The following is a 24597-nucleotide window of genomic DNA, read 5'->3' on the forward strand; positions in this document are numbered from 1 at the left end:
TATTCACCCTCTGAGGAACTGTTCTGAGATATTTCCCTCAAATGTGTGTATATATATATATATATATATATATATATATATAATCACAAACCCTCAATGCGCTATTAATACAAATATTAACAATACTTTAAAAATAACCACAGAGAAATGGAAGCTGCTCCTCCTGTATGATCCTTGCCTGAATGGATCTAAAGATAAAACATAAAAACAAAACAAGAGGGCGCTAATAGTGTAGTATGTTTAAACACTGAATATCTTCAACAATAAATAATGTGCATTTACATACATATAATTTTGTATATTTACGCTTATCACAATGCCAATCAATGAAATGATGAGTCAGGACACAGTTTTCATAGGAAATCCAGTACTTGAATGTAACCGCCGGCGGTTCCTGGTTACATTCACTCAAGCCCACACCTTGGAGGCAGCATTACGGAGATCATCTGAATTTGGTACCATTCAGTGGGATCGCGTTGGACTCCTGGCTTTGGGTGAACCATGCTTGATTGATATGTTATAAACCAAGTTTTTATCTTGTACATGTCCATAACCATATGTCGTGAATTATAAAGTTTTGATATACTACCCTATGATCTTCTTCTGGTTTTTGTTTTTGATGCTGGGCAAAGTTCTGGATATCCTATGAAAACTGTGTCCTGACTCATCATTTCATTGATTGGAATTGTGATAAGCATAAATATACAAAATTAAATGTACGCACATTATTTATTGTTGAAGATATTCAGTGTTTAAACATACTAAACTATTAGCGACCTCTTGTTTTGTTTATTTATATATATATATATATATATATATATATATATACACAGGTTGAGTCTCCCATATCCAAAATGCTTGGGACCAGGGGTATTTTGGATAACAGAATATTCCGTATTTTGGAATAATTGCATACCATAATGACATATCTTAGGAATAGGAACCAAATATACACACAGAATGCATTTATGTGTTATATACACCTTATACAAACAGCCTGTAGGTAATTGTATACAATATTTTCAATAATTTTGTGGCTCAAACAAAGTTTGTGTACAGAAATTAATTTATGTTTCATATGTTTCACCTTATACACACATCATGAAGGTAATTTTATACAATATGTTTAATAATTTTTGTCTTAGTTAAAGTTTGTGTACATTGAACCATCAAAAATCAAAGGTTTCATTATCTCAGTCACGCCAAAAAAAATCTGTATATCGGAATATTCCGTATTTCGAAATATTTGGATATGGGAGACTCAACCTTAATATATATGCATTGTGACAGGTGATACAAACAAATTGCTGTTTCACTATTTTGCTGTTAACCTATTCAGAGTACTTTTAATGTATATATTAGTGATTGTAATAATATTATTAGAATGTTTTCCTACTAATTTAGCTACACAGTTTGATACTAATATTCAACTATGTTAATCAAATATTCTACTGTTTTATTAGAAGCTGTCCTTTGATATGATTCTTAAAGGAATGTGCTTTCGTTACATATTTTGACTAGTTGCATCTAAGATTGTGTGAGTTTTGCTTTTAGCAAGGAGCCTTGAACATATAAATCTCATTGGGCTTGAGTCAGCAAGGATCACAACTGCTAATATACACTCAATCAGCATATTGTTGAATACTGCGCATGAGTATGTATCACAGTGTGCATGCACAAACCAGCCACTGCGATCAGGACTGCAAATGCAGTGACTATGCAGACCCATCGCAGAGTGATTGACAGGAAGTGCCATTTGGGGGGGGGTCGGCGAAATGCAGGCTTGCCAGTGCAGTTGAACTCCGTTGCATGGGCATGCATAAATTATCCACTGTGATGCCTTATGCAGCCTAAGTACTCATAGCATGCTAGAATGTTAGCAATTCCTGAGTAAGGTCAGGGCTTGTGCAAGTGTGCGTGAGGCTGCGATGGTATTTGATGGTTTTGTAGTCTTGCTAAGGATTGCAGATGTGTGTAAGGTAAAGATGGGCTTGCTTATGTTGTGCTGTGGTGGCTTAGCGATAGCAATTCGGCATACTATCTCAGTGGAACTGCGTGCGTAATCACTATTGCATTCACAGTTCCAATCCATAATGAATCCAGCCCAATGTCACTAGTTATAATGCTGTGCCAATAACCATATTTGAAGCAATGCTGCCCCCTATTGTTAATATTTATTTTAATATTATGACATTATAAGGCATTTAGTATCCAGTCTTTGTTAAGAGCCCTATAATTAGGTGTGAAATCTGGAAGTCTGGAGCCTTAATTCCCAAGACCAGACTTTCTTAAAAAGTGCTGGGATGGTGTACCCACCTGGCCTATTGTGTAGGGTGATACTCCCAAATGTTATTGTGCTGTATTTGAATATAATCAGGATTCATTGAAAAGCTAATTCATATTAATTAATTAATTTAAATTGTGTGCGTGTATTGTGTCATTCATATCACTCTGTTGCTGTACTCCTAAACTCTTTGTTTCCACTGGAACATGCATACACACAAATAGATCTACACACACATATATACACACACAAACATATATACACATATATACACACATACATATGTCACACATACCACACATGTGTCACACATACATTATACACACACTTACCTTGCACCATGTCATTAGGCCCCTTCCCTTAGTGGCAAAATACCATGACTCACGGATCAATCAGAAGGGGGCAGAGCCAAATGATGCAATGTTATTGGAATCTCATCATATTAGCTCCGCCTCCTTCAATTTTGCCATGAGAGGGCGGGGATTAAGAACATGTTGCCTCAAGCCTGTCAAGGAGGTTCTGGGTACTCAGAAACCCCCCTGCATGTGCTACTGATCATATCGCTGTTACGTACTTAGCCTCTTATATCGTATGCAGAGTATTATGCTCCTTGAATACCATGTACCTTGATTGTTGGATGTCTAATATTTAAAATAGTTCAAATATTCTACTTCACTGTACTGTACTGCACTGCACAGTAGTAATAATAATAATAATAATAATAATAATAATATAATAAATAGGTGAGCTCATTCCTGTGCAGGCATTTTTGAGCTTTCAGCGCAGACCTTCAGACCCAAAAGAGACATTTTTCTCACACACTGAATTACTTGAAGATGGTACTGTAAATCTATTTTTTTACGTTCTGCATATGTATTTGCATGGCAAAGATAGTATAAAAAAAATGCATGAAGATTGTTAGTTTAAAAAAAAATAACACGTTAGCATTTAAACAAAATTTTAATTAATTAACTTGTATTAACAGGTAGTTAAGCATAAAATAAAAAATATTTATCCACAGTGTTCAATCACAGTGCTTAATTATGTCTGTTTTGTGCATCACAATTTTAAGAATATGGTACAAAAAATTAGCTTAATACAGAAATAAAAGAGAGGTAGTAAAATGCCAAAGAGACAAAACAAACAATTATGCAAGACAAGCTGAAAATAAAGCAACTGTTCCCCAAATGCTGCCAAACATCACTGGCAGTTTATGTGGCTCCCCTATTTGAATATTGGAAGGTGCTGCAGCCACAACTCTGAAGCTGCCACTAGCAGTATGATCCTGACATGGCTTATGAGGTAGACAGCACTGCAAAGGGGTAAAATATGTTTTTACAGATTCTTAAATAGCTCTTAGGCCACAGGTGAGGGAGGGTAATGTGTTAATAAAGGATTGTGTTACTACAGAGTTGAGGGAGGGTAATGTGTTACTATACAGATGTGGCAGGGAAATGTGTTACAACAGCAGTGAGAGGTGAATGTGTTACTATAGAGGTGAAGGTAGGGAATGTGTTACTACACAGGTGAGATAGTAGAATGTGATACTACAAAGGTATGGGAGGGGAATGTGTTACTACACAGGTGAGGGAGGGGCCTGTCAAATGTGTTACTATGGGATGAGGGAATGGAATGTGTTTCAACACGAGCAAGGGAGGGGGATGTGTTACTACAGAGATGGGTGGGGGTAATGTGCTACTACAGGTGTGATGGAGAGCTTGTGTTTCTACACAGGTGAGGGAGGGAAATGTGTTACTACAGATGTGTGCAAGGATAATGTGTTACTTCAGAGAGCTGTATATGATATTGACGTGATTTATGAGGCAGACAACACTGCAAAGGGGAAAAATATATTTTCACAGATTCCTCAATAGCTCTTAGGCCATAGGTGAGGGAGGTTAATGTATTGGTACAGGTGTGAAGGAAGTATTTTGTTACTACAGAGGTGAGGGAGGGAAATGTGTTACTACTGAGGTGAGAAAGGTCAATGTACTACTAAAGAGGTGAGGGAGTGGAATGTGTTAGTACAGAGGTGAGGAAGAGTAATGTCTTACTTTAGCAGTGAGGAAGATGATGCAATACTATAGAGGTGAAGAATTAATATGTTACTGGAGTGGTGAGATGGAAATCAGCTAGTATATATCACATCAGCTAATATATATATTATATATATTAGCTGACGATTAGCCCATTTGGTGTTTAAACAATTTCTTTATTGAGAACAAAACAGTATAAAATATACATTTAAACTATGGAAGAAACATGATGCTTTTGTTTTATATAAAATAGAGAACATTCAAAAACACTAATAAACTTGAATATTGCCTGACAGAAATAGTAAAATATAAATAGCTTTATTCACGTAGTATAATATGCCATTTGCAATTTCACGTTAGCAAAAGATTAGTCCAAAAGAGAAGTAGGCCAGTTGGCATTCAACTGAAATGTATTTCTTCCATAAGGAAGGCAGCAATTTGATGTTTTATTGATTCAATGTTTCAGTAGTCCATACACCTATACTTTTAATAATCAGCCATTCATTTTGATATTTAGTCACTAAAATTCGAATGCAGTCAATATTAAAAAGGACTTTATGATCTATATTGTCCATTTCAAAGTTTCCGTTTATGAAATCAGCCAATCTAAGGTAAGTCGTACATTTTTTGTTCTTTTTGCTCCCAACTAATCTTTCTCCAACCTCTAATGTTCCGTGGTGCAGGATATCATTTTGTCGATCTTCTGTTCCTGTGCTGACTTTAATTTTGATTATTTTGATAGACTTCTCAAATACAATGTGGTAGAAGTCACCAGTAGAAGGCGATTTGGCCCAGAAATATTCTTCTGTGCTACTATATGCCTTATGAACTTCATAATTTTCAAATATGTTCATATTTGTGCTGAGAACTGCAGAAGGGTTATCAGGTATATCAAAAGAGTCCTCTTCAAAATCGTCATCCTTGAGTTTGTTCTCAGCACCTTTATATGAAGAATAATATCCCATATGTTGAAAAAGAGATGGCTTAAAACGAATAGCTTCCTTTTGGGCTAACAGGCCTCTGAAATGAATAAGCAACCAGTCACAAGGCATTTCCTGGTAGAACATAAGTAGAAAATGGGCTAGACGTAGTAGGTCGTGGGTGTGATACAACTTGCCAATGTATCCCAGCTTTGAGAACTCCAAAGTTACCCAGTTTGATCCCTTCCTTGAATTAATAACTTTCTTAATTGCTGTAAAAAAATTCTTGGAGCACCTGACATCATCTTCGAGCATTAAATAATAGTCTGAGAGATTAGCACAAAAGTTTAAAAGAAAAGCGTAATCAACATTTTGTTTGGATCTAAATCTAACTCTGGCATCAGGGTCATTGTAGTTTCTTTTCAAACCTTCTAATACAGGGTAAAACTGTAAAGGAGTATGGATAATTGCTAGCCTCCCAGCAATAATATGATGGGAGAATTTTCTCACTATATCTTGAACTACACTTTCACACCAGGTTATGTCAAATTCTGCTAAATGAACAACTACTGCTATTTCTTTCAGTTCTTCATAACTTGACTGTTCAAATATGGATTTGATCGTTTCAAGCAAATAATTTCCCTTTTTCCGTTTTACAGATGATAGTCCAATTGTAAGAAACCCTATACAAAATGAAAGCACAATGATTATTCATACTGTACGATCCCTTTTATATAACAAAGTAACACATGCTACATTGCTTGTCATTCATTTGCTTTGTAAAGATCACCATGTGTTCTAATGATTGAACTTTTTGCAAACTGACATATTTTGAGAGATTCATCAAGTTTTTCTAATTTAATAACCTAATCCTGTCATAAATAAATCACTCTCTAATATTGCATATTGTAGACACTCAGCTTAAAATCTCAACTTTTAATTAATAGGGTATATGTGTAGGCTTTATTACAGTCTTTGTATTTTTTAGGAAATAATTATGTGTTATTTTACACTATGCAATAACAAATGCTACAAAATTTGATTTTTTTTTCTTTTTTGCGTGGATTAGATAATGAAGTTTTGCTTTAATACATAAATTTCAAATATGTTAAACATTTTGTCACATAGCTTTAGCTAATTTATTTTATTTTTTTTAGATATTTTAAATAACATTGCGTTAATTTGTTCCTATTAAAGTAGACCTAAAACTAATTTCTTTAATATTTAAAGATAAGATATAAATTATAATATATTTTACAAAGCAATGCATTTGCTTAGAAAAATGGTCTCCTTTTTATAACCAATTAGTTACTACTTGATGAAAAAGTTTAGACAGCGACAAAACTCTTTTATAGACAACACATTAAGAGCTAGAGTATTAGCAGAATGCATAAAATAATATGGTACATAACAACTATTCATATTTTTTTCTCAAAATCTAAATTGTGGTGTTCAGCTATATTTACATATTATTTTATGTAAAATTTTACACAGGAGTGTAGCAGTCATTTAACACTAACTCCAGCTATTTTTTTTTGAAGGGGACAGTAATTCTGTTACTGATTTATATGGTAATAATTATTATTTCAGCAGTGTACTATTATACAGATTTCCGCCTTTGACAACTAAAAAATCATCACTGTAATCAAACAAAGAAGTCTTTTCTACTGTAGCTTGTGACGACATTACTGTGATACTTATAATAATGGCTGCTGCCTGTAGGTTAATTTTTAATGAAATAATTCAATTAAATCCTCCATTAGTTTGTTAGATCAAAGAAGAGCAAGTATGTACAGAGAATTTATGTAGAGTATATGAAATACAACTCTCACACATTCTTATAACTTAATTATATATAATACAATATTTAAATTACATACGTTTCCTTGAAATTGGTATCCCAGCCAACATGTGATATGTTACATTTATAGATGATGAAATATTAGAGAACTCTTTAACTGTGTGGCCATATTGATCTGAGTTGAAATGGGGAGTTGAAGCATCTCTCAGTTTTTTATCTTCATCCTACATGAAAAATACAAAAAATGAAATGTAGAAGTATACAGTTATAACATCACTTTATCCAACCCACATGACAGGCCATGTTCTGAAGGCAGTGTAAACAAAAGGAGACAAGAAGTCTTAAATCAAAGCAACAAAGTAGTAGTTTATTTATACAATATAGTAAATGGCAAAATCTTATGCACAGAATATCATTTTTATTGTTGCATCATATAGGATTTTCAGAAACATAATTTGGTGGAGCTTTTTCTGTTTTTCTTAACTCTATATACTGTATATCTATGATAGTGCATTACACATTTAGGGACTGATTTTGAGTAACATGCAGAGTGACTGTAGTTGAGGGTAGCCAAGGAAGCCTAATTTACTACCTTATATTAATGCGAGAAGCCATAGTGCTAAAATAGTCTGTGTACCTGCTGTTATGAGCCACCATAGTGGCTAATTAGAGACGCAGTTTCCAGCTGTTGCTAGATAGCTACAGTAATACACTGCGTCGTCTCAGCTGCAAGGGCAGATGGTCATGCTGGTTGCTTAGCAACCAGGGGATGCCAGGCAGCCATAGAGGATTGTGGTCCCCGCAGTGGCGTAACTAGGGCAGGGCGAGCGGGGTACGTGCCCTGGGCACCATGGCAAGCCCTGCAGAGGGGGGCGCCACCGGCCAGGGCATCATACCCGCACGCCCTCCCCCGCACCACCATTGTGTCCTGAGTTTGGTTTGTAACGAGCAGGCAAGTGTGCCTGCTAGCCTGCTGTTGGCTTGGCTGCCTGTAGGGGGAGCTGCAGTGGAGGCTTGCAGCCCCTCCTAGGCAGCCTTCCTACAGCTCTATCCTCCCCTCCTCCTGATCTGCTGGAGTCCATTGTCCTGGACTAGAGACAGAGCTGCTGTCTGCGCTGGGTGAGGAGTGATTCTTCCCTCCCCGGCGCTCTCCATCTCCGCTGCCCGCTCTCACTAACTACAGGTAAGGTCTTAGGAGAAGGGAGGAGGGTGGCTAATGGATAAACTCCTGCTGGGGGTAGGGGGGAGGCTAAACTGATGCTGGAGGGGAGGGGGTGTTCATTTTTTATGTGGGGGGCTCTGGCTGAATTTGTCTGTAAGTGTCTCTGTATAAGCTTTATGTGTGTAAGTGTCTCTGTATAAGCTTTATGTGTGTGTCTGTATGTAAGTTTCTCTGTATAGGCTGTGTGTATGTGTGTGTAAGTGTCTCTGTATAGGCTGTGTGTGTGTAAGTGTCTCTGTATAGGCTGTGTGTAAGTGTCTCTGTATAGGCTGTGTGTGTGTAAGTGTCTCTGTATAGGCTGTGTGTGTCTGTATGAAAGTGTCTCTGTATAGGCTGTGTGTGTGTGTATTTGTGTAAGTGTCTCTGTATAGGCTGTGTGTGTGTAAGTGTCTCTGTATAACCTGTGTGTGTGTGTGTGTGTGTGTGTAAGTGTCTCTGTATAGGCTGTGTGTGTGTGTAAGTGTATCTGTATAGGCTGTGTGTGTGTGTGTAAGTGTCTCTGTATAGGCTGTGTGTGTGTGTGTGTGTGTGTAAGTGTCTCTGTATAAGCTTTATGTGTGTAAGTGTCTCTGTATAAGCTTTATGTGTGTGTCTGTATGTAAGTGTCTCTGTTTAGGCTGTGTGTAAGTGTCTCTGTATAGGCTGTGTGTGTGTGTAAGTGTCTCTGTATAGGCTGTGTGTGTAAGTGTCTCTGTATAGGCTGTGTGTGTGTGTAAGTGTCTCTGTAAAGGCTGTGTTTGTGTATGTGTGTCTCTGTATATGCTGTGTGTGTGTGTGTAAGTGTCTCTGTATAGGCTGTGTGTGTAAGTGTCTCTGTATAGGCTGTGTGCTTGTGTAAGTGTCTCTGTATAGGCTGTGTGTGTGTTTTAGTGTCTCTGTATAGGCTGTGTGTGTGTTAGTGTCTCTGAATAGGCTGTGTGTGTGTAAGTGTCTCTGTATAGGCTGTGTGTGTGTGTCTGTATAGGCTGTGTGTGTGTGTGTGTCTGTATAGGCTGTGTGTGTGTGTGTGTCTGTATAGGCTGTGTGTGTGTAAGTGTCTCTGTATAAGCTGTGTGTGTGTGTGTGTGTCTGTATAGGCTGTGTGTGTGTGTAAGTGTCTCTTTATAGGTTGTGTATGTGTGTAAGTGTCTCTGTATAGGTTGTGTGTGTGTGTGTAAGTGTCTCTGTATAGGTTGTGTGTGTGTGTGTAAGTGTCTCTGTATAGGCATTGTGTGTGTGTGTAAGTGTCTCTGTATAGGCTTTGTGTGTGTGTGTCTGTATAGACATTGTGTGTGTGTGTATATGTGTCATGGTGTATGTGTATATTTGTCAGTGTGTGTGTATATATGTTTCAGTGTTTGTGTGTATGCAGTGTTCGCAAAATACGCATTACAGATGATGAAGGACTCCGTTTCTTAAAATAACGGGTCCTGTAGGAACGCGCTGTGTTCCTGCCGCCGCAGCAGCCGGGCCAATTACATCCTCAGCAGCTACACCACCAATCATCATGGGCGGCAGCGTCTTCTCCTCCAATCGGCATCAGAGTCTCCGCCTCCCCGGTCACGTGACGCTGCCAGGCTTTCTCTACTCAAGATCTCTGCAGCACCGAATCCTGCCTCCTGTTCCCTGACACCCTGCGCGCATACGGCGGGCAGCACTGACATGCGGCACTGGCTGGCATGTGATACTGTGCGGCTACTGGCTATGTGACTCCGGATCCCCCCTTCTCCTCCTGGGCTGATCCTTAGACCCCAGCTGTGTCCAATATTGTCTGCCGAGTTCATGGGCCCCAAGAACAGGCTGCCGAATGCTTATGAGCTTGTAGTCTTCCCCAAGCTGCAAGTGTGTGTGGTGGGAACTTTCTGTGTGGTGCCAGGGTGCTCCCCCTGTGAGCCTTCTTTGCAATGCCACTATGTGTTGGGACGCTACTGTTTGGAAACAGGGTGCTGCCAGTGTAGTACCAGTCTGTGGTGGGACCCTTCTGTGCAGTGCCAGGGTTGTGCCATTGTGTTTTGGGACCCTTCTGTGTAGTACCAGTGTATGGTGGGAGAGGACCCTTCTGTGCAGTGCCATAGTGGTGCCAATGTGTTTTGGGACCCATTGATTTGGTGCCAGTGTGTGGTAGGGCCCTTCTGTCTGGTGCCAGGGTTCTGCCAGTGTTTGCTGGGATCCTACTGTGTAGTGCTAGTGTTTGCTGAAACATGTTTGTGCAGTGCCAGGGTGCTTTCAATGTGTGGTGGGACCCTTCTGTCTAATGGCAGTGAAATGCAGTAACCCCCTCCTTATCCTCCAGTACTGCATCAGCTGCTATTTACCCTTGCCCCAACCCTACCCCCAGCCCTGCCTGCCCCTTGTCTCCTCCTTGCCCCCCAAGCACTGTTGCAACTGCTGTTTGCACCTACACCCTCCCTACCCCTAGCATTACCTGCCCTCACTTCCCTCTACCCTCAGCGCTACCCCATCTTCTCCCTGCCTTTACCCCCCCAGCTCTATCCCAACTGCTACTTGCCCTTAACCCATTCTATCCCAACTGCTACCTGCACCCAGCTATGTCGCGACTGCTCCCTGCCCTCACCTACAATAAGATGTGATGGGACCCAGAAACAGTGGAGTAGGACCCCAATTTTCTAAAATGAGGGGTCCCCGGGACCCACAAATGTTTACACTCAGCGCGATCAATGGTATGTATATGTGTGTGTGTGAGATATATATATATGTGTCAGAGTGTGTGTATATGTCAGTGTGTGTCAGTATGTATATGTATGTGTGTATATATGTATATGTGTCAGTGTGTGTATATGTCAATGTGTGTCAGTATGTGTATATTATCAGTGTGTGTATGTGTTAGTGTGTATCTATGGTAGTGTGTGTATGTCAGTGTGTATCTGTGTCAGTGTGTATCTATGGCAGTGTGTGTATATGTGTCAGTGTGTGTGTATATGTCTGTGTGTGTGTATGTGTGTGAGTGTGTCTGTGTGTTGAGAGACAACGCGGAGGGGATGTGATGGTGTGCTGAGAGTTGATGCAGGGGGGAGATGATGGTCTGCTGAGAGATGACACAAGGGGGGAGGCGATGGTGTGGCTCAGAAGAGATGACACGGAGGGAGATGATGGTTTGGCTGAGATGATTCAGTGAGATGATGGTGTGGCTGAGAGACGCAGAGGGAAGGAGTCTGGTTGAACCGCTATCGTATGATGATGACCTTGTTAATATTCCTACACAAACAGGCATCTTCCAAACAATGTGACCTACATGAATATTGAATACCGACTGAAGACGCCGTCGTCCCAGGGAGGATGTATTTCTTCAGAGGTTCCACAGTGTGAGAAACTACCATACAGGTAAGGTGTGTATGGAATAGAAAGGAATGTTCCCAGACTGACAAGAAATTGGTGGCGTGTCAGGTTGGCCCACCCCATTTTCAATAGACATGCCCCTTTCGTCATTTGACCATGCCCAATTTTGCTGCGCGCCGAAGGCACGCTAAACTTGGTGGGGGGCTCCAATCTTAAATTTGCCCTTGGCACCGAAGATCCTAGTTATGCCACTGGGTCCCCAAGCAGGTCATATAGCCGGGATGCTGGCTGCATGCAGCTTAGCAGATGCACAGGATTTGCATTTAGGGGGCTGGGCTCACTGGATACCTGCTGTTGGTGCAGGTTTTTTTTTTTAAAGTCAACCAGCCCTGCACACCAATACCAGTGATCGTTTTTCATTTCTGTGAAAGCCTCTGGTCTGATCCTGATTCCTGTGTCCCTGTGATTTTCTGCATGTGCCTTGCATGATTTGTGCATCTGGAGACCCCCAGTCTGCTTGGAACCTGTATCTTGTCTCTACATCCAGAAGTTATTGTATATTTAGCTTTTGCATTCATATACTGTATAGTGTATATTATCATCTGTAAGCTTTATATCCTGCTCCAAAGGATTTATTACACTGCTCTTGTATTTTGTTTCAAGTTACCAATGCTAATCAGTATTATCCTGAAAACATATACTGTCTAGCCATTATCAGTTCGCAAAGGATTATGGATTGGTATACATTATTACTTTGTACTTACTACAACATATTCATCTTCTATGTTCAAGTTCATAAACAGCAGACAAAAGATTAGGACTCCCAGGAGTGGTAATGCTGAACGCTTTCGAAAACATCTCATTTTATCCAGATATTTGAATTCAATTGTTGTTCAAATAAATACATATATTCCTAAAAAGATAAAAAGACATAAACATAAACTTAATCTAAATTAACCATTTATCAATTTATACAGTAGGAAGACTCTCTGATAAGTATAGCAATCCCCACTGCATTAGAGTATGTACCTATATATTTTCAGTAGGGATGTGCAGGCTCGGATAGGTTCGAGTTTGCACGCCAAGTTTGGATTTTTCCCTCAAAAAAACGGGACTCAGAAAGAGGCAAAACGTCATCTTGCATGGATGAACATAATCATTCCTGGACTTTTGTCCCGTTTTTTGGAGGGAAAAATCCGAACTCGGTGTGCAAACTCAAACCTATCCGAGCCTGCACATCCCTAATTTTTAGTATACATGTAAGACATTTTTTTGGGACTGACACTTCCTACAACATGGCAAATTTCACATAAGAATGGATTGAGTTTATTTTAATACATTACTTATATTGTGAAGATATCAGATATGTTTAGTAAAATCTTTGATGATGAAATATTAAGTATTGCTGATTATCTAAACTGCCCACATTATATAGCAGATACACATAGCATTGGAAGCTGTAACAAACAGTGTACAGAGGACCTTTCTGTGATCTCACCTTAGAACTTAATTTGAGGAAGTTACTCTATTAGATGAATAATATTTTATATAAAATGCACCTTCTTACAAATGGAGTTTATGCTGCCCCTAAAGCAAATCAATTCTAGGGGGTCTATGTACTAAGCAGTGATAAGAGACAGAGTGAAAGGTGATAAGAAAGTGATAAGGTGCCAGCCAATCAGCTCCCAACTGTCATCTCACAGGCTGTGTTTGAAAAATGACAGTTGGGAGCTGACTGGCTGGCACCTTATCACTTTCTTATCACATTTCACTCTGTCTCTTATCACTGCTTAGTACATAGACCCCTAGATGTGGTTAGATAGCTACAGTTGATACATTATTTTCATCAGAATAAATAGCCACTTTGTATCACCCATAGGACAGTTTTGCTAACTTTTGGTGAGCATGTTTGCCAGCAAGATACAAAACAAATTAGCTAAGTATATCATAAAATCATAATCAATTCTACTGGATCAGCAAACCTTTGTTAAACATTTTTTTAACAACTTTTCTATCTAACATTTCTTTTGTTTTTATTATATATATATATATAAAATGTATACTGTGTAGATATTAAATATAGATAGAAAGTGATAATCCCGCACCAAGTTATTAATTACATAATAATAACGAAAGAGGAATAGTACATATGATATTAACCCTATAGTACAACATTTTATTACTAGAGGTACAATGTAGGTGCAACCCACTGATTCAAATATAGAACCAAGGGCTCAATTCAGACCCGCTCGCTAGATGCGTTGGCATGCAGTCATCAGCTGCCAAAGTATGCAAATCCCGCGATCGCACGGCATGGCATCAGCACGCCCACTATGTCTTGGCGTGCGATCATGGTGTGTATTTAGATGCCCTCCAGCCTGTCTGAAATAGCCCACTTTCCCTTAGTAATACACGTCATTTTCAGGAAGTGTATGCAACCATCGGTAAAATCGAGTACCCTCAGACCCATACGTGGCACTTGTGGCTGACCATAGCCTACCACAAGCACTGCGAGTGCTTCAGTGTGTAAATCGAGCATGTGACGTGTACTATGATGTGCCGTCTTAATTATGCATGCCTCTGAAATGGCGTTAAGATGCACAGACATGCCTGCGTTTGCACCACCACTCCCTCATTTAGATCATCCAACCTGTTACCACTCTCAAAGGCTTGTCACTCAGTCTAGCAAGCCATCTGTGTACAAGGGGCGATCACTTAGCGATCGCATGGACTGGTTCGCACACGCACACTGAGGTGCATACGCATGCGCACATTGCAAACATAGGCTGTCTACGTGCGAACGCATCCTAGCAAGCGGGGCAGAATCAGGCCCCAAGATCAATACAACTGTGTAGAAAGTTAGTTAGAGAGGAATTATGTTTTTGACTCTGGAGCGCCTTCATACAGAATGCTTTTCATTTCTATTCAGTATGCAATATTTATTCTTGAGAGCACTATCTATAATGTACAGGAATGTGATAAAAATATTTATTTTTCTAATTCTTCTTATTATACAGTATAGTGCATACATCTTTTAGTCTGCACTGAGAAAATATAATTGTTTTCATTGATTACATGAATCAATAATGGGAAAGTATCCAATTATAATACCCCTCTACCCATGAGTACATAAGTAACAAAATGATGTAGTGGAGAAAGGGAGGACCTTATCAAAACTCCTTAGTTACCCAAATGGATTGTTCAAATATATATTTCTCATCCATAATGTTACAGGAGAGTAAAAATTAAAACCACATATGGCAAAGTAGAACTAAAATGTTTGTTGTATTGATCAACACAATTTAATAGCAGTCCTTTGCTTAGACTTAGGAATTCACATATATGACATTTTGAGCCACATAGTTCAACTTTAAATTAGTCTGGCTTAGTGGAGGACAAGGTACACATTTGTTAAAAATGTAAGCAGTGGAGGTAGCATAAGGCTTGACCATCAAGATGGCAAGGTGTGTTTAGACAGAGCTCAATCTAATCCCTTGCTGTAATGCCTTTACCTTTCTTTTTGAGCCCTATATTGGGCATTATGGACCCTTCTACTGTATTATGGACCGCTCTCTCCCTGGAACATTAGGTTAATGCCCTTACCACTCTTGTGCTAGGGCCTTAAAACCCATTAGCTAGCAGCTATCCTCCAGCACCACATGATTTTGTCCCCTATCTGAAACTTGACAACCTCTAGAAGCTACCACCACTGCTACTTACTGACAGCGGGATACGTTGGTATTTTATTCCCACTACTCAAAGCCTGATTTAGTCCCTCTTTTACCATCAAGTTTGTACTTACTCATCCCTGTTCCCCTGCTGCTGACCACTGAAGCTGACATTATTAAATAGACATAATATATACAGTATTTTGCTCATGATTTATACATGTGGTTATGGGAGTTTCAAAACCTGTGTATAGTTTATAAGCATGTTCTTGTAGTTCTTAACATTTTTGAGGCTCTGGAAAATAACAAATGTTTTGCCTTTTAAGGGATAGTTAGCTTAAACACTTATTTTAGATGCCCTTTGGGCTTCTCCATCTCTTTATCCAGACCCCTGTTGCAGTTATGGATCCCCAGAACCCTATTGTAGGTATATGCAGCTGTCCTCCCAATTTCAAGTCCCCTCAGTTACAGTACCGTTCCCACAACCCCAACCTTTTCTAGTTACATCAATTTCACCACTTCTCTTCTCCTGTAGTTATATTCACTTCTCTCTTCGGGGGGGGGGGGGTGCTCCAATTACCTTCTTCATTTGGTGAAACCCCCCACATGCCCTCAGCCAAGGGCATATGCAGGGTGGGGGTGATTAGTGCGATCAATCCCTCATGCAAAGCAGGCACAGGAGAGACCATTGCCACTCAGCAGTGGCAAGTCCCCTGGACCCTCTGCAGCCCAATACACAGCAGCATGTACTGGGCCAGGGAGAGAGGCTCCTGCCACTTGCAGGTAATAAGTGAAGGGGGCAGAAGAAGGCACCTCTAACAAGCCTGACCCATTTCCGATCTCAGCATCCCTGCTAGTCACAGCCCAGGAATGCCCAATATATTCTAAAATTAGTGTTTAAAAAAACTGTTTTTTATAAGTATGATCTTGTACAGTTGTTCTTAAAATTTTTGCAGGCTCCAGAAAATAACATATTGGTTGCCTTTTTAGGAATAATTAGCCTAATCTCTTATTTTAGATGCCCTTTGGGCTTCTCCATCTCCTTATCCAGAGCCCTGTTATAGTTATGTGCAGCTGTCCTCTCAATTTCAAGTGCCCTCAGTTACAGTAACTTTCCCACAGCCCCCCTCTCTACAGTCCAACACACAGCAGAATTTGCTGGGCTGGGAAGAGAGGCTGCTGCCACTAACAGGTAATACATTTTATGGGGCAAACCTGGGCACCTCCAACAAGCATGGCCCCTGGTAATTAGAACCCTCCTCCCCCTCTCAGCATTCCTGACAGTCACAGCCCAGGAATGCACACTATATTCTAGAGTCAGTATGACTCAATCTGTTTTGAGGCTTTGTATGCAGATACCATGGGTTGCATGCACCTTGCTACTTTTTAGTTATGTGTAGTCACAAAAAATTGCTAATTTATTATTTGCATGCAACTTAAAATGAGCCCCAAAATCTTAAAAAACCTTGAAGGCTCCTTGTTCTTATGGTCTTCCCTTGAATTAGTATAGGTCATTTGGACTTACATTGCTCCCATAATGTACCCTGCTATTTAATGCCATCCTCAGTGGGTCCATTTTCCATCATGAGTCTTCAAGAACCAAAATGACTGTCATTCCAAAGTCAAACAAAATAGTTGTGGTTTTGTCTAATTACATAAAGCAAACAGAGAGAAATGGATCTGTGCTGGAAATCTGTTTTTAAGGTGCGCCTGCAGCATGCAATTTAAAGATTTGCAACCCCAGAAACTAATCATAAAATAATTGTGAGACAGTGTATCCACAGAGTGAAAACACCTCTAACACTTTGCAGATCTGTACGCACTAACCGATACAGATATGATGAACAGGGATGTAGTTATGAGACATTGGAATCCCAGCAAGGGATTTAAGATAGATGTCAAAATACCAACGCATATCTTAATCCCGATGCCAGAATGCAGAGGACGCCAGCCCGAATAAAGATAAGTCTGGGGCACCCTTAGCATTAGCAGCAAAGGGGGAGAGTTGGGATTAGGGAGTCTAGTGGGGTTTGGGTTAGGTTTTGGGGGGAGATTAGGGTTAGGCACCTCTAAGGGGGAGGGTTAGGGTTAGTCACCTCAAGGTAGAGATTAGTGTTAGGCACCTCCCTGGGAGGGTTCGGTTTAGGGAGCGGTAAGAGGGGGTTATGGTTAGGCACCCCAGGGGGAGGTTAGGGTTAGGCACTAAAGTGGAGGTTAGGATTAGGCACCACTAAGGGAGGGGGCTATGGGGGACAGGGGAGGGTTAGGGTACTTACCTGCCCCAGTCAGGCATCCGCATTGGGATTTGAAATGGCGGCTAAACAGACACCGGTATTTTAAACCCATTCCAATGAAAAATTTCAATTTGTCAATTTAATAATTAACATATACATACACCCTAACATATGATGGAAAATATAAATAAAAATATTATTATTACATCAATAGGATAAAATATCTGTTGCAAGTAACATTGAATATGTGAAATAAATATTCCTTCTAGCACCATAACAAATGGATCCATTAGAGACCTAAGAAAATGATGTCTCAATAATTCATATTGAGTATAATTATATATCCTTAAATAATCTCCCTTTAAATTGCCATTGATGTAATGCCAAATAAATTAGTTTAATTAGATGAATACATAGACTGGTCTGCGGTGCGGTATCCCCCTAGACCACAGGGGCCCAAAATCGGGCACTCATGTAAACCAGGCTTGCAGGAATCTGAATATAAAATGGTATGTCCTGGAGTCCTATTACTGCTGCTGGCCACAGGAGCTTGGCTCCAAGTCACTGTGGATAAATGATTACAACAGATGGTGGACCACCCACACTGTGGTCTGTTGACCAGAAGGTGTAATATCAAGGTAAGCTCCTGGAAAGGGACACCATGTACAGGCCCCTCTAGGCAGTCATTATTCACACACCAACATGAGATGGCAGGTACTCCACAGGTGTACGTGACGGATTTGAGCCTCAACCTGGCACACATGCAGATATCCACTTTGAATTCAAAGCTCCATACAGTCCTTGTGCAATATGCCAGGCTCTGCAATCAGCCGGTTTAGTAAAAGGTGGAATAGCAGGATAAATATAGGTCATAAAACCATAAGTAAAACAGGGACAGCAAATTTTTCAAGCATCGCACCTCCTGCTGCATTGCATATCTGAGCTGCATTGTCCAACACAGCATAAAAAACTTTGAGGGACATCGGATGGCTAAGGTTACCCATGGGGTCATGCAGCCAGCTGCCGCAGTTGAGATGAAGAAGCCAGGAAATCTACATCAGCTGATGGAGATCCTGGCTTCTTCCCTCCCTCAACAGTGGTGACATGCCTCCGTTTCGGGGAACAGAGGACATTGTCACCCCCTCCCTGCCCACAAATGGCAGCAGACTATCAATCACTGCCAGTATGCATCCAGTCTGCGAGCGTGCTCACAGACCCTTTATGCACATGCAAAGAATGGGTCATGTGCCTGAACAGATTCCCAAACATTGGGAATCTGCATTAAGCAGTGAACTAGCATACACTGCTGAATCAGGCCCTTAGTCTACAGTCTGGCCAGTTCAAGTCATCTCCCATGGGTAAACTTGTGGCATAGGATGTGATCACAGTTTTGGGGGCCACTGAGGATGCCAACTTGCCTTTGTGCTTTCAAAATGTTTATTTGGTTCACATAGACAGCACCAAATCCTTTATTTACAATATGAATATTTTTCTCAAATTTCATTCTGATAAAACATTTATATTAAATAGAACATAAATCTTTATCTAGTACAGACATCTCTTCCCTTCTAAATGAAAGCAGTTCCTTAACATACTTGTAGAGGGTTCATTGTCAAGCGGTCAAGATCATTAGGATAGTCTGAACTAACAGCAGACCAAAAGGGCACACATAAACCCGGTATCCTCACAATACTGCTGTACAATTATTTGCCAAAATATTACTCAAACAGATTTATCAGCAGTTTGCTTAGTTTAATTGGCCCTGACCATATGAAGACATATGACACCACCACCACAAATAACTTAATTCATCACATATATTCCATAAGATGTCATCTGTTATATAAGCTTTAAATGTGAAAAGGTGATTGACCACGTGTGCTGGTCTTTGGGTGTTTTCCAATCTTCTAATAACTTTATTTATAAGGAATTTGACATCAATCACTTTACTTTAATCTCTCCTTGCTGGATACTTCTAAATCTGGTTATCTTCTTTAATAATTTACAACATAAAATACTTCTGTTTGTAGACAACATGCTCCTCATGATATATAATCAGTATTTTAGGTATTTTCATTCTTAATTTTCTCATTAAATTTAAGACCTATGCAACCTTGTCTGGGTACAAAAATAATAATACCAAAGTGAAATTATTGGACTTCCCTATGACCAATGACCTCCTGGCTATCTTTGGAAACTTCTTTTCACTTCCAATAGCTCCCCATATCGATTCTTTACCTAGGAATTACATGAGCTAAACATTATTTTAAATTATATCATGCAAATTTTACTCTTTTATTTAATAGGATCCACCTAGATATATCAAGATGGAAATATTTAGCATTCAATTTCTTTCCAACCTCTTGTTCCTCCCCTTAACTATCCTTGCTTCCAGTGGTCCTTGTTAATATTGATAACTGAATAAAATATGGAAGCTCTGAATAATCAAGAATATAACTATAATATTGCTTTAACACTGAAATCTAAGATTGCACAAATGTATTTTGTTTTTGAATACCTAGTATAAATATATTTAGAAACAAACACCATCTTGTATTGAATCATATGCATATGATAGTTTGTGGTGGGAAATTTCAGAAGAAATATGAATGTTTGCACTTGAATAAATGTTTTTGATATTGTCTTTACGATCATAGGATCAGGAGACTTCCATGATGGGTGTATATTACAAACTTTGATTAGAATATGTTTTAAACAAATCTGGTAAATACAGCTGATTAACTTGTAGGACACTTAGCTTGCATCTTGAATGCTTTGAACGGCTGTGCTTAATAAATCTTATTAAATCTCATTATTCTTCCAAATAATTTCATGGAGGTCCCTGCTGAGATCAACACATATTTGAAACATGAAAAAGCAAGGAGGACCTACACACAGGGTGCTTGGATCAACTGTAACCACAATCTGTTGAAGTCTTTGTAAAGATTGTGAGCATGGAACCAATTTTAACATTTTATTTTTTTTTTATAAAAAATGGAAGTTTAAGTTTCTGGAGATATTTTTTCTGCCATACTGTATCTTGCTAAATTCAAGATGTGTCTGTGAGAGCTTGTTTGTGTAATTGGTTGGGACTTGATGGTGGCTGATATCTAGACAAGGGCTGTAAATGAGAAGCTATGGTTAACTCATACACTGTATACTGGATAGTGCAAGGGATACCTTCTACTGTGTCAAAGCACCTTATAAACTATTAGGCTAAGTTTAGTGGAGTGCATTGATATACAGTATGTTATTTTAATTTTTCTTCATAATAAATATTTTATATTGTGTCAACTGATTTGAGTGTTCTAACTTGTTACTTTCAGACTCTGTGGATGCTATTTTGTATTTACTTATTCTGTTTAAGTGAGGGTGACTCCCTCATACAACTACATTGAGACTGAAAGCTATTTAACTCTCCAGAATCCTGATTTGTTATCAAGCCACTTGTGATATGGCTGGACAACAGAAAAATACAAATACTATTACCAGTTGCCCAAAATTTGATAAATCACAAATCATTAGTTACATTTTTCCTGGTAATGAAAATGACCAAAGATACCTAGAGAGTTCCCTTTTAAAAATAGCAATGGCAGCATTTGAAAAAGATCCTCAATGGGGATAAAGCAGTCTCCATTAACACTAGGACATTAATATGTCAATATTTTAAGGAATCAACTATTGATTTGAGAATTGGACATTTTAAACAATAATTTCTGATTGCTATAGGGGATGTAAGATCACTTATAGCAGACAAAATAACAGGGGGGTAGCGACAAATGTATTCCCCTAAAATAAACAGCAAAGGTAAAAATAACAATCTGTTAACTAACCATTGAGCACTCATACCTATTAGCTTAAGATGCCCTGGCTAATTTTTTAGGTTAGAGATTTGTTGGGTTCACCATAGTCTGCACTCCTGAAAGATTAGATTTACAAGTACCAAATTCAAACCAAAATTTGGTCACTAATGAATTGCTTACTGATCTGCTCAGCCCAGATATTCTGAAGCTTAGTCATTTAAAATAAATTCCTTCAGAAATATCAAATATATTGTCAACAATACCAGAAACATTGTGAACAACAGGGTCTAAGGATGTTGGAGAGATTCTACATGTTGCAACAGTTAGGGTTAAAACTCAAAATAATAATTCCACGTAGACCACAATATCAGTTTAAACCAGTAGCAAAAAAGGGGGTGCTTCCAGTAATTCAGGAATTTCTGCATCAAAGTGTATTGGTTAAGTCCAGGGAATATGCCCAGTTTTCATGTTCACAAGAGAAGTGAGAGAGACTATAGGCTAGTTCAAGATCTTTGCACAATTATACAATATTGTTGAGCCATTCCTTCCTGTAGTACCAAATCATGTCACTATTTTAATGCAAATTCCATCAGCCAGTACACATTTTTCAGTAATTGACTTTTGTTCTGCATTCTTTTCAATTCCACCTTACCCAGATAGCCACATAATGTATACACAATAAACCTGGACTAGGAACTGCAGGGATTTATACATTCTCCCACAATCTTTAGTCAAACCTTAGATGAAAACTTAAACTTCCAATCTCTTGTTTTCTCAGATGATTATACATTAATTCAGCATGTAGATTATTCAGATGCAGATACAGCACAACCATTGAAATTCCTTGTAGAAAATAGACACTAAGGGACAAGTGTAATGGAGTGCAAGTTTTCTGTAAAAAACATACTCGCACATTCTCGCGTGTTTAAAAGGTGCGAGCTGGTGTCAAAACTCACAAATGTAATAGCCTGCAAACTTCTGAGTTTGAGGATATTATACTATGCAAATCTGTGCGAGTATTTCCCTATGTAAACTCGGACCTTGTAATGTGACTTGCATTCCAAGGTACAAGTTATACATAATCCATCATATGTCAGTAAGATCCAAGAAGGCTTCTGTGTTAAAAAAAAATAGTAAACAGAAGAATAACCAGCCCTGGGTTTCTGTAGAGCCTGTCCAGGTTCTTAAAATACAGGGAACAAAATGCATAGGGGTCCTCTGTGTTTTAAGAACCAGCACAAGGCCCAGCTGAGCCAGTCCTGGTTGTGAAAATACAGGGGATAAAATGAGTAGGGGTCCCCTTTATTATCCATAACCAGCACTGGACTCTTTCTAGCAGGGGTGTAGGCCACAGCCAGGGGGACTCTTTCACCAGGTCCCTCAACCAAAGATCCCTGGGGATGTTAGGACCCCCCAATAATGGAGTCCCCCTCTCCAGGACACCTTAGACCTGTGCTGATAGTCCACTGCTATCCCCGGCACCCTTGGCTGGTGGTTGCTGGGTTGATTATGTGTACGAGTAGTGTAAAAAATAGATTTAATAATCTTATATTTTGCTTGAAAACTACAGGTCCCAGTAAAGCCTCCACCACATGCTGACACTTGGAGAACCACATATACAGCATGTGGGGAATTAAGGGTCTGCACGTACCTGTAGTTCAAATGCAAATAAATATTAAAACAAGCACAATACACACACACCATGACAGTGAAAGTTTTATTAAAACATTCCATGCTCACATCCATGCATACTTACCTTATAGACAATCATGTCCCCTTGTCCACTAGAAATCCACAACACCCATAAAAAAAATCAATACTCACCTATTCCTATTGTACATGACATCCTCTTCAATCCATGTAGGCATCCACAGGGTTAAAAACAGGAAAATGAATACCCAAATCCAGCACAGACAGGAGGAAGGGTGTGTGTCTACACATACCCTTCCTCTGCGCAAATGACAGGGACAGGGACCCACATGCCTTTGACATTTACTGTATTTCTAGATAGAATTGCAGCAAATCAAGTGATCAGATTACTGATTAACAAAGGAAAATTAAAGGGTTTTCTGGGAATGGTAGGTTACTGTAGAAATTGGGTTCCTAGCTTTGTGCTTTCTGCTCCTTTAATTGACTTGACTAAGAACCAGAACATTTGGTTTGGTACATACTGACCAACCTAATTTGTCCTTTTAACTAATGAAATATTAACCTATAGGATCCCCATCTTTAGGGTCACCCAATTATAAGATGGATTTTTCTTTATTCTATCATGAATATTTAGCAGATACAGCATGATTCCTTACAGTATTACATGGTGGTAAATAGACACCAATAATTTCTTTCTGTTCCCAAATACATCTAGTAGCAATGGGATTACTGGTATGTCTTAGGATAACTGCAGCAACTACAATACTTGTAGACAAATCCACAAACATTATATTGGGTTGCAATCAAATGTACGTCCCAAATGCAGTAAAAGCTCTGCTAATATTTTAGGAAATTTGACATGTGACTGCTGAATGCTTAACAAAATGGTAACTAGTAATCAATATGTCTACTAATATTACCCTGATCAAATATAATATTTTGAACTGAGCTACTCTACTACAAGTTAATGAAGCTTGTGTGGATGGTAGCTGCCATAGGTAGACATAAACTGCGACATCACAATCAGGGTATGCTGTAGTAGATAACACATAAAATGTTTTCCACACAGCTTTTAAAACCACACTTAGCTCAGTTAACATAACTAATGGCACTAAAAAAGCCATGCTCATTGTGTAAAAATATACACAAATAGCAGATACACTTTTGGGGTGATGCACAATTTTGAGGAATTATGGAAGCTTAAACTTTATGACAGCAACAAGCAACTCAATCGCACATGCAGAAGCAGTAAAGAAATTGCTAGTAGCTTAACAATTACAATCCTAGCTTGCTGTCCTCAAATTCCAGGCCCACATGACTGGACAAGATGAAATTACTAAAGGAAATCATAGAGCTGATATTGCTACAAAAGCAGCAGCACAAAGAGAAATTGTGAAATAAAATGTTTGCACGTTTACTAATGATGTATGTATACCAAGTAAACAATAATTGAAATGCAAAAAGCTTGTAAATCACAGGAAAGAACTAAGTGGGAAATGCACACTGTACCTAAGACAGTAAAGGCTTATAGTAAAGCTCTGAAGGCAATTCCGTCAACCCAAAATCACTCTTGTCAGCATTGGCATAGATATCTCATGGACTGACCCTGTCGAAGTCAGATAATTGGATTTGATCACTAGCAATTATTATCTGATGATTTAGTCGTCTGTGGTCTGATGACAAATTGCTTGGACACTACTCTG

The 24597-nt window shown here is 39.1% G+C and overlaps 1 protein-coding gene across 2 annotated transcripts in view; it reads right to left on the reverse strand.

The window, feature by feature from the left end:
- Positions 1-3271: 3271 nt before the first annotated feature.
- Positions 3272-24597, reverse strand: part of MGAT4C (MGAT4 family member C) — a 167953-nt gene continuing 146627 nt past the window's right edge. For both annotated transcript variants that reach the window (XM_088453794.1, XM_088453798.1), the window contains 3 exons: positions 12304-12452; positions 7121-7265; positions 3272-5923 (listed from right to left, as the gene is read on the reverse strand). In XM_088453794.1, the coding sequence (XP_088309920.1) occupies positions 4767-5923; positions 7121-7265; positions 12304-12402 (1401 nt within the window). In that variant the 5' untranslated portion in view covers positions 12403-12452 and the 3' untranslated portion in view covers positions 3272-4766. The remainder of the gene's footprint in view (positions 5924-7120; positions 7266-12303; positions 12453-24597) is intronic.

Source organism: Taudactylus pleione, unplaced genomic scaffold (assembly GCF_031769625.1).
Source record: "Taudactylus pleione unplaced genomic scaffold, aTauple2 ptg000040l, whole genome shotgun sequence".
Taxonomy (NCBI): domain Eukaryota; kingdom Metazoa; phylum Chordata; class Amphibia; order Anura; family Myobatrachidae; genus Taudactylus; species Taudactylus pleione.